The 11,784-nt window shown below is 32.8% G+C and overlaps 1 protein-coding gene across 1 annotated transcript; it reads left to right on the forward strand.

The window, feature by feature from the left end:
* The first annotated feature begins 9,609 nt into the window (after window positions 1–9,609).
* LOC131634859 (non-specific lipid transfer protein GPI-anchored 31-like) lies at window positions 9,610–10,839 on the forward strand. The gene is made up of 3 exons (XM_058905483.1): window positions 9,610–10,009; window positions 10,156–10,200; window positions 10,447–10,839. Exons 1-3 carry the CDS (start codon window positions 9,664–9,666, stop codon window positions 10,638–10,640), a joined length of 585 nt encoding a protein of 194 aa, XP_058761466.1. The 5' UTR covers window positions 9,610–9,663; the 3' UTR covers window positions 10,641–10,839.
* The last annotated feature ends 945 nt before the right edge of the window (window positions 10,840–11,784 follow it).

The following is an 11,784-nucleotide window of genomic DNA, read 5'->3' on the forward strand; positions in this document are numbered from 1 at the left end:
ATTCAACTATGGAGCCTAAACTCGGAATCAGTGCAACCAAAATCGATATTGCCTCCGACGATGGCAAAGGTGCACATGCTCTTTATTTTTTCATGTTACCTTATTTCTTCATGTGTTTTCCATCATTCTTCTAAGCTTATGTATTTTTAATCAATTTTTGCAGGCAATTTAGAGAAACAGGAAGAGGAAGATAGCAAAAACTAAAAGGTAGTTGGATGAAAGAGAAGACACAATAAGGTCACAATGATGGTCGAGATTGGTAACAATGATTTTATGTATTTGAGAAGTGACAGTGTGGCAACAGAGAAGATGAAGTTATTGTCATTTTGTTGTTGTTTTGTTTTCTATTTTTTTAAGGGTTAAATATGTTATTGGTCCCTATAAATATGACCACTTTCACTTTTAGTCCTTATAAAATTTTTCTTCAAATATTGGTCCCTACAAAGTTTTCTATCCACAAAATCAGTCCCCCGTGTTAAACCTCACTAACGGCTGATGACGTGTCTGCCAGCTGGAATAAATGTTGCCCTTTTTAAATTTTTTTCTAGGCATAAACTTTATCTAAGTGTACACGTGGAATCAATTAGTCACCATTTGTTACATGTTCCCAAATCAAGAATCCCCAAACGTAAAACCCTAATAGTTTGAAAGTAGTCCATGATTTCTCTTCTCCAACGAAACAAATAGCAGTGGTCCCTCATTTCTAAGGCGCCTGAGAAAGTTGTGGTCCCAGGTTGGTCCTTAAATCGGTTAACAATTTGTCTTGGTTGTTGAATTTTTGCATTTGTTAACTTTTTCATCTGTTTACACATGTCCCACTTTAGATTTGCCCCACATAGCTTGTCTAACTGCAATTTAGGGTTCTGTATTTAGCTTTTAATATGTAATGTCATATTTACCCTTTGAAATACTTTCTTTTTACAGGAAAATGAGGTTAATTAAGGTGTTATTTTATACGAAGGGTCATTTTTTAAAGGAATCAGATCTGAGGTACGATGGTGGGGAAGTATACGCAGCCAAAGGGCAAGATTCTGATTATTGGTCATACTTTGAAGCAATTGACCTACTGAAGGTAGTGGACTCATCCTTTAATTATGATCAAATGAAAATGTGATGAAAAAGTGAAGATGGTATTCTTGAAAATGATTTGAAACCATTTATAAATGATGAAGATGCATTAATTTTAGCTACACAAGTTGAGCTGAAAAACCGTGATGGTGAAATATATATATATATATATATATATATATATATATATATATATATATATATATATATATATAGAGAGAGAGAGAGAGAGAGAGAGAGGTTTTGAGGTGGTACCTTATTCAGATCTCAAGATGGTTGCTGCAAAGGCAACATACTTTGAAGCACATGAGGCCAAGATGGTGCAAATCAAAGAGGTAAGCTTAGATGCATTTGAATGGGTAAATTTTATACCTAAGCGTAAATGGTGTAAGCATGCATTCCCCTTTTATTTTAAGTGTGATGTTCTTATGAACAACCTTAGTGAATCATTCAATGCAACTATATTAAGCAAAGGGACAAGCCTATTATAAACATGCTTGAGTGGATTAGCAATCACCTAATAGGTAGGTTTGTGACACTTAGGGAAAAAAAGTGGAAAATTATAAAGGGGAAATAATGTCTAAACCAATTAGGAGGTTAGATAGAGAGATAGAAAATAGTGCAAGCTGACTGCCAACGTATGCAGGTAAATTAACATTTCAAGTGTCACATGTGATGTTCATTGAAAATGTTACTGGACCTGAAATTGAGATTGGACCCGAAAATATTGTTGGACATGAAAATGTTGTTGGACCTAAAAATGCAACAAATGTGTCTGCACCAACTCAGGCTAGCCAAGCTCATTCAATAAAGAAAAGAGTAAGTCTAACTTATAATGGATACATGACTACAACTACTTAACATTGATATATGACTACAACTACTTATATTTGTTCAATGTCATTACCATTTGCTAACAGGGACGACCAAAAGGGATGGGAGGTCCAACCAAAAAGGCTAAATCTGAACAAACTCCAGTTGTTGCATAAGAAGCTTCTCAGACTGCTCAACCGGCTAATCCTATAAATCAACCTTCTCAGAGTGTTCCTCCTTCACAACAACCTGCTATGAGTTCAGATGAGGCAATGGCAAAGTATTGTGGTATAGACCCTGACACATTGGCAGCTTTGTTAAATGATGATGATATTCTGGACATTGAACTAATAAGTGTAGATGTTAGTCCTGCAAAGAAGGTCTCCAACTCTAGAGGGAATGAAACTAAATCATGGGATGACATTGAGAAGGGCTTGAGCCAATAACTTTCAAGTTTCAAGTTTCATGGAATGATATTTTGTTTCATATTTTGTTATTTTGGAAATGTACTACTTTGAACCTACTGTATTTCAAGTTTCATAACGTACTGTATTTCAAGTTTTTGAACTTATGTTATTTTGGTGTATCAAATTATGTTATTTTGGTGTATCAAATTATGGTGTATGAACTTATGGTGTATCAAATTATGGTGTATGAACTTATGGTGTATGAAATTATGGCTTTATGAAATTATTGTTTGGTTTGTTATCAACTCATGAGCACTGTCATGACAGTATAGGCCATCTGTCATGAAATTATAAGCATTGTCATCAAATTATAGGGCCAAAATTATGTGCCAAAATTATAGGCCAAGCTTCAACTGATTGATTCTTTTTCAGCAATTCTGATGTATCAATTTATGTGCAAAAATTATAGGCCAAGCTTCAACTGATTGATTCTTTTTCATCAATTCTAATGTATAAATTTATAGGCCAAAATTATGTGCCAAAATTATAGGCCAAGCTTCAACCGTGTTATCTTTTTCCGCAATTCGGATGTATCAAATTATAGGCCAAAACTATTACCAAAACTATGTTATCTTCTTCAACTGTATTACATTTCAAACATTGCCAAAACTATTCCAAATTGTTGCATTCGTAACTATTAAATTCATTTCAACATAAACAAAATCATTTTATTCTAATTAAGTGACAAAGTCATTTTTTTCCATTACATTTCAACATCTGTTACATTATAAACTCAACACTTACAATATTTTAGAAAAAAAAACATTGACAATTACATACATGACAATACACAAAAAATTCAGATTTCCATTACGTTTCTCCACTTATAATTTGCTCTTCAAAATCTTGTTCTTCTTTCTTGATTCTGTGTACAACTCCTTCAAGTAGCCCATAGAGGCCATGGCTTCGACCTCTGACTTCATCAGGCTTGCATCTTCGTTTGTAGATTTTGCTCCATAGTCTTCATCTTATATGAACTGATTGCACATTTCAGGGGTCCTCCGGAAAGGACATCTCCAAAACAATCTTCCCTTTTTAGGCCCTTTTTTGCATTGATAGGAGAACATACGAACTTGGCACCCACAAAACTTACTAATTCGCGCATTAACGGATGAGGAAGACATAGCAAGACTTGAAAGGGTAACGAAATCGCGATTTACAAATGAAGGAGACAATGCTTCAATGACCAACTGAATTTGGGGTTGCTTTACGACGGCTAGAAGAAATTAGGGTTGGGTTGGGGACTATTATGCATAAGCTTTAACAAGCTTTTAACATAAATACGTAGAAATAAATTAGGGAATGACGTGTCCAAGAAAAAAAATTAAAAAAAAGGCAACATTTATTCCACCCGGCAGACACGTCATCAGCCGTTAGTGAGATTTAACGCGGGGGACTGGTTTTGTGGATGCAAAACTTTGTATGGATCAATCTTTGAAGAAAAATTTTATAAGGACTAAAAGTGAAAATGACTATATTTATAGGGACCAATAACATATTTAACCATTTTTTAAATACACATGACACCATAAGATTAATCTGATGGCCAATAATTGTTGAAAGCTAAGCTAACTTTCATACTTTAAAGTTAGGGAATATGTTTCTCTAAAAAATCTACTCCCTCCGGCCTGAATTATAAACAAATATTATTCTTTTTAGATTCATTAAATAATGAATATAACTGATCTATATAAAAGATCAGAATCATTCATTATTCAATCAATCTAAGAAGAGAATATTTACTTATAATAATGGTCAGAAAAAATATGTAGAAAAGGCTTCAATTTTCTCGAATTATGCTCTAAGTCTTTCTTAAAATACTAAAAATTAATATTTATTAAATATTTTTCATTAAATTACTAGTAAATAGTTACATTGAGTTAAATACTATGAATAATAATAAAATAACAGAAAAATATGTTGCGATATTATTCTAGTAGCAACACCATAAAAAAATCACATGTGCAATGAAGAGAATTGAATGTGACCAATCAAAACTTATTGTTGTACGAAAGTCATTAAATAACTATGCAATCAAAGCATGCCACCGACTAACTTAATGCATTTACGTGTGGTTCATTCAAGAGAAACAACATTTTGTTAAAAAATTAAATGAGACATATTTTTGAAACAGAAAAAATATTAAATAATTTTGACTATTAATAAAGTGTGGAGTAAACAAACATGAGAGTAATCGAGGGATCATACCCATTATGACATAAAGATGAACATGTGAATCACTCATGCTTAGTCAGTATCACTTTCCACATCTCTTATTCTCTCTCATTTCCAATATGAATAAACATGAAAGACTTTTGTAATTGGGTCATGCTAACATGTGTCCTAAGGACACATGTTAAGGATACTATAATTAGAAAAAGTTAAATATAATTAAATGCAATAAATTCATATTTAAAGTTTTGATACATTGAATGCACAAGTTCCAAGAAAAAATTTCTATAAATATCTCATTAACTTGTGCCCTTGGGGCACATGTTAGCTTTTCCCTTTGTAATTTTAATTGATATTATTGTCCTAATATTGATCATATTTATTATAATATAAATTTTAATCATAATTTATTTTTTTAAAAAAATAGATGTTATCATTAATATCAATCCATTTTAATAATATTTTGTCATGATCGTTTTTTTGATAAAAATCGTTTTCAAAACCGAGATTGCTACTGCCTATATGTTCTCATATTAGAAAGATCTTAAAGTCCTATATTGATTGGAGATATAATATTGAAAGAGTATATATAGATGGACACTCTTCACCTTATTAACCGGTTTTGTGAAGATGAATTAGATCAAACTCTAATATGATATCAGAGTCTATCGATCGGATCATGGGTCGCCCACCGTTAATATCCACATACCAAGCTAAAAAATATAGAAAGACATTCTTCATCTTACTAACTGATTTTATAAGGATGAGTCATGTGAAACTCTAATATCCCGAAATAGACTAAGAGACAAAGACAAAAATTCAAATTATTAAAATTTATATATAATATAAAATTTAGTATTAGGGTAGTCTATTTAAAAACAAATTCATGCTTTACTCGATGCTGGGTTGCCATTTTTCTCAAGTGGTAGGTGCATTGTGCTATGTTCTAAATAGTTAAAGTTGGCATGTACTACACGAATAGTGCATACTGCAAACCAACATCATGCGACACGTATAGACTTGCATTTTCATCTCAGATGGATGCTGCAGCCACATGGCTAGGTAGACCTAGTTCCTTTTCAAAAAGACCTCCCACTCTCTCTTTCTGCCATAAATCATGCAAAGTTGCAAACTTTTTCCCTATTAAAAAAGGTAAACATAAAAGAAAAATTTAATCCAAGTGTCCTATTAGCCATTAGGTAAAGGTTAAAGAGGAAGCTTAATAATGATTTGTATAGAGTGTCACTTCATCTTTACGGTGTTATTTATAGAAAAAATGAAATTAAACATTAATTCTAAAACATTATTTAAGGTTAAAGATGAAACTTAATAAGTATTTCTATAGTGTTCTCATGCATGCATTTTTCAATTTCAGATTTGTAAATTAACTTTTTTTGAATTGAGTCTTGGATAAATTTTTTATTTAGTTGAATATAATAGAATAGTGAGTGATTGGTTTTGACTATGATGTGTTTATGGGAATTGGGTTGTTGAAAGTTTGAACCTTGGTTTCTTAATTTGTTATGAGTCTCATTGAATAAAACTGTTTGGAGATTTTAACACAAAAATTAGTGTTATAAAATTATGCATGTAATTGATTGAAGTTTGATGAATATGTTTGCTTCTTGTTGTAAATGGCTTAATTTTAATGTGAATTGTATAAAATCTAACTTACACAAGTTTATTTTATGATCATTGTAGATTTTTTTTTGGCGTGTTTCATGGACATGGAGGTGCAAAAACAGCAAATAACTTGAAAGGAATATCTTTGATGAGATTATCATGAGTGAATCACAAAATATTAAGGAGGTAGTGAAGCGCAGTTATTTCAATACTGATTTTGAGTTTATGGAATAAGATTTTTATGGTGGTTTTATTGTGTTACAACATTGATTAGGAACCCAAAAGAAAGTTTTTTTTTTTTTTCAATTCGAGATATGTATTTGGTTTTATTGTTTTTTTAAGTTTATGATAGGTCATCGAATCAAGTTATGTAGGTGTTTGATTTTGATTGTTATTTCTTACTCATTGCACGCAATTAAACCTCATAATAGATGGGAACACATATTTGAGCAAAATAAGTCCTTGCAACAACATCAAATTTAGGTTGTTATGCTATGGAGAGAAGTAGTCAATCTCGCAAAGTTATTTGATAGTGTGTTGGGAAACTCTAGACGAGATCATTTAAGTCATTGAGGAGTTCATATATATTAAGGAGAAAGATAAAAAATGAACATTAACATCAAGCAATGCATTCGTAAGGTTGCAGATGAGCACTTCACAACGATTGTAAAAGTGTTGGGGTCATCTGAAAGGACACCCTATAATGGAGATACAATGAAAGTTTTAGAAGCTAAGCACATGTTCATGTCACCTCCTCCGTACGACCACCATGTTATGCTAGTGGCCGAAGCTGATATTATTCTCAAGCGCATTAAATTGTTTCTCAAATAGATATCAGTGGTAGAAATGGTTTACGAGACCAACCGATACTAGACGCACTGTATAGATATGGTTCTGTTGTAGAAATAAATCTTTTATGTGCAATCACGCTAGTAGATGAATTGGCTGGAAGGAAACATGTATGTTTGGAAGATTTCTTCACTTTTTAAACTACAAATTTTTAGTGTGGAACAATCTATCCTCATTTTCGCTTTAAATAAAGTGACAAAATATGATATAATGTGTTTTGATAACATGTAATAGGGTGCGCCGCAGTCTGGAGTATTTGGAAGTGCAGGAACGATAGCATTTTTCGCAACAAGGAAACTCATACAGACAAAAATATTGAAAAGGCGAAAATTTCGGCGTGGAAGTGGCTCAGAATAAAAAATGAACATCAACATCAAGCAATGCATTCGTAAGGTTGCAGATGAGCACTTCACAACGATTGTAAAAGTGTTGGGGTCATCCGAAATAACACCCTATAATGGAGATACAATGAAAGTTTTAGAGGCTAAGCACATGTTCATGTCACCTCCTCCGTACGACCACCATGTTATGCTAGTGGCCGAAGCTGATATTATTCTCAAGCGCATTAAATTGTTTCTCAAATAGATATCAGTGGTAGAAATGGTTTACGAGACCAACCGATACTAGACGCACTGTATAGATATGGTTCTGTTGTAGAAATAAATCTTTTATGTGCAATCACGCTAGTAGATGAATTGGCTGGAAGGAAACATGTATGTTTGGAAGATTTCTTCACTTTTTAAACTACAAATTTTTAGTGTGGAACAATCTATCCTCATTTTCGCTTTAAATAAAGTGACAAAATATGATATAATGTGTTTTGATAACATGTAATAGGGTGCGCCGCAGTCTGGAGTATTTGGAAGTGCAGGAACGATAGCATTTTTCGCAACAAGGAAACTCATACAGACAAAAATATTGAAAAGGCGAAAATTTCGGCGTGGAAGTGGCTCAGAATAAAAAATGAACATCAACATCAAGCAATGCATTCGTAAGGTTGCAGATGAGCACTTCACAACGATTGTAAAAGTGTTGGGGTCATCCGAAATAACACCCTATAATGGAGATACAATGAAAGTTTTAGAGGCTAAGCACATGTTCATGTCACCTCCTCCGTACGACCACCATGTTATGCTAGTGGCCGAAGCTGATATTATTCTCAAGCGCATTAAATTGTTTCTCAAATAGATATCAGTGGTAGAAATGGTTTACGAGACCAACCGATACTAGACGCACTGTATAGATATGGTTCTGTTGTAGAAATAAATCTTTTATGTGCAATCACGCTAGTAGATGAATTGGCTGGAAGGAAACATGTATGTTTGGAAGATTTCTTCACTTTTTAAACTACAAATTTTTAGTGTGGAACAATCTATCCTCATTTTCGCTTTAAATAAAGTGACAAAATATGATATAATGTGTTTTGATAACATGTAATAGGGTGCGCCGCAGTCTGGAGTATTTGGAAGTGCAGGAACGATAGCATTTTTTGCAACAAGGAAACTCATATAGACAAAAATATTGAAAAGGCGAAAATTTCGGCGTGGAAGTGGCTCAGAATAAAAGCAAATCTAATTCAGGATGATTTAGCTATATGGTGCGCGAATCCCTTAGCCTGTCTAGGTATCCAGTGAATAAATCTTCTTTTTGGCACTGAGCTGGATGGTGTATGCGTCTTCAACGTCTGGCTGTATTGCAGTTTTTGTTTAGTAGAGAATGGCGATTGCAGCTGAACAGTATAACTTGTGTTCAAGTAGTTTTGGATTCGGAGTTCTCGTCTTTAAAATGTTCAGTCTGTGCAGTTCGAACATGATAGGCTTTGGCGGAGTGGCGTGATTGAGGGGCTGCTTCACTTGGATTTCCACATGTGGAGTAGGTTAGGTTTAGCGTGTTTTTCAATCGGAAAAGAAGGCTTTTGGTGTGAGTCCTAAAGGACTGCTATGCTATGCTTCTGCAGTCCTCTATATACAGTATTTGCTAATGATTCATGTATAATTTAGAAGTAACTATCATTCTTCATTTATGTTCTGGTGTTTTATTTTCCGGTGTACTTTAGACTGGTGCATGTATCATAATTCTATGTTTCTTATGCATTGCTTGTGTCTGTTATTAATAAAATTCATTTTGGTCTTTCCAAAAAATAATTCTTTTTTTAAAAAAAGGAAATTAAAGAATTATCCATATCAAATACCGTGTCTTCTAGATCAATTAATGCTAAACTTTTAAAATTAACAAAGTTCTCAAAAAGATAAGGAGATAAACAACAATTTTGATTATGAATGTGAATGTGTTACACATTCCAAGTAAAAAATTAAATGTATCGAAATTATAAATACATTTAAATGTATTTATTATCCACTTCAATTCTTGAATATATTTTTAAATAATTAACTTAATTCTCAAATTTACTTTTTTTTTTATCAATTTAATTTATTAAAATTACATAAAAAATACTTATGATGCATTTACAATTTCAATCTACCTTAGATATTATAATTAACTTCTCCCACATTCAATTCAATATGACCAAAAATAATACTATTATTAGTTAAAAAAATCAATTATTCCTAAATTTGTACGCAAAACTACTTCTATTTAACACCTCCCACACCCAAAAAGAATCCACATTTTCACTCTTTTCTTTCAAACCCCTCATTCTCTTTCTTCAGAAATGGCTTCCAAATCCTCACTCATTCTCTGTGTTCTTGCAATCTGGACCCTTGGTTTAACCCAAGGTGGTTCATCAACCCATCAAGCTCCAACACCATCATTGGACTGCACAAACCTTGTCTTAACAATGGCGGATTGTTTGTCTTTTGTGACAAACGGAAGCACAACAACAAAACCAGAAGGTACTTGTTGTTCTGGTCTGAAATCTGTTCTCAAAACTGCTCCTTCTTGTCTCTGTGAGGCGTTCAAGAGTAGTGCCCAGTTTGGTGTTGTCTTGAATGTTACAAAAGCTACCTCTCTTCCTGCTGCATGCAAAATCTCTGCGCCTTCTGCTACAAAATGTGGATGTAAGTCCTTTCTTTCTTTTTTTTTCTTTCTTGCATTTTACTACTAAGTTTTTGTTTTTAGATAGTTGCGTGGAAGAAAGTTTTCATATTCTTTGATATCTGAGATTTTAGATTTCTTCATTGTTCTCCCATCTGTGTTTTTGCAGTGTCTGAAACTCCTACTTCCGCTCCTGCTCCTGCTGCTGCCCCTGGTATTTTTTTATTTTAATATAAATTGTATTTAAATTTAGACATTTCAATCTCGGTGTCGTCTCTATATTGAACACGACACTGGGAGATTTATGACACATGTAATTATATTTAATTTATTATTATTATTTTTGATGTCGACCTGTCGGAGATATATTTTAGTGTTGGTGTCATGTTTAGTGTCTTAGACCTGATTTTGTTTCTCACTTAGTATTAGTGTTTACAACTGAGCTATTTTTTCTTTGTAGCTGGAGGTCTCTCTCCACAATCATCAGCCACTTCTCCAACATCTTCTGGTTCATCTTCAAGTGTGAGTGGTCCTGTAAATGAGTTATCTCCAGCACCAACACCATCTCTAGGGAGTACAGCATCAGAACTATTCCCAATTTCAATGGGATCCTTACTTGTTTCTCTGTTGGTGGCTATAATATTACTTTTTTAAAATGAGTTTTCATCTTTTCATTTTGAGATTATAGATGACATGAGAGGGATTATTTTGATGCTTTCTTTTGAGTTTTTACCATATGTGTGACTTATTACTAGGAATGACTCAAACTTATTTACATCCTGTACCCTCTTTATGATATTATTATATATGGCTATATATATTTATATAACAATTTGAATAGCTATATTATTTATTGTTGTTTTTTGTGAGAAGTATTTGTGTGGAAGTAATCTCTATAGGACTAAATGTATTTCAAGTATGCACTATAATTTAGTGCTAAAGTTTTTTCACAAAATGGTTTTCATAGTCATCACACACAACTACCTACCTCTCTTGGCAAAAGTATTTTTGGTAGAGAAAGATTCCCATGTGATGTGCTTATTGTTTTTATGGTTACCACTCACTCACCACAACCACATAGCTTGGTGAGATTATTATTTAGACAACAATACTCATGGGATGGACCTCTAATAAAATATCATTGTGACATTGTAGTTATTATGATACCAAATTGTAGGAAGAAAAAAAAGTGAAAAAACTTTACTAGTACCTTTTATGGTCAAATTATGACACTTCACAAACACAATGAACCGTTTAATTCAATTGTCATGTTTTGGTCTTTTATCTAGCCAAACTATACAAAAAGGTAGTTGTGTGCATTGATCATTTGTTTCTACTTTCGGCCCGTGCTTAAAGAAAGATAGTGAATGCAAAAAAACAATGCTTTATTAGAAGAAGTTTTGAATGGATTTCAAAAGCTAATTATCAAATTTTATTTGATATTTTTGTCATATAAACTTGATCTTAGTGCTAATGATAGAGTGAGGATGGATGAGGGGTGACTAGGGGTAAAAATAGGCTCAGACGAATTATACTTTGTCTATCTGGTATAAAAAAAAATCAAGATTTGGCATGATAAAAAAAATTCAAGATCTAAGTTTGTAAATTTCCTTGGTCACATGTTGCCTAAAAATTTTGTATAAAAAACAAACAACAAAATCATTAATTATGTAACTAAAATTCAAGATCTAGGTTTGTAAATTCCTTTGCAAGGTTGTGAGTTTTTACCTTAATTCGTTTTACTTAGATAAAGTCGAAACGTAAAATCGAAGCGTAAAATTATAGAGTTTACCTCATA

Source organism: Vicia villosa, unplaced genomic scaffold, assembly GCF_029867415.1.
Source record: "Vicia villosa cultivar HV-30 ecotype Madison, WI unplaced genomic scaffold, Vvil1.0 ctg.001374F_1_1, whole genome shotgun sequence".
In the NCBI taxonomy this organism is placed as follows: domain Eukaryota; kingdom Viridiplantae; phylum Streptophyta; class Magnoliopsida; order Fabales; family Fabaceae; genus Vicia; species Vicia villosa.

Coding starts and splice junctions, on each gene's coding strand:
- LOC131634859 (XM_058905483.1), top strand. CDS start 9,664: ATGGCTTCCAAATCCTCACTCATTCTCTGTGTTCTTGCAATCTGGACC. Junction 10,010..10,155: donor TTCTGCTACAAAATGTGGAT/GTAAGTCCTTTC, acceptor GTGTTTTTGCAG/TGTCTGAAACTCCTACTTCC. Junction 10,201..10,446: donor TGCTCCTGCTGCTGCCCCTG/GTATTTTTTTAT, acceptor TTTTCTTTGTAG/CTGGAGGTCTCTCTCCACAA.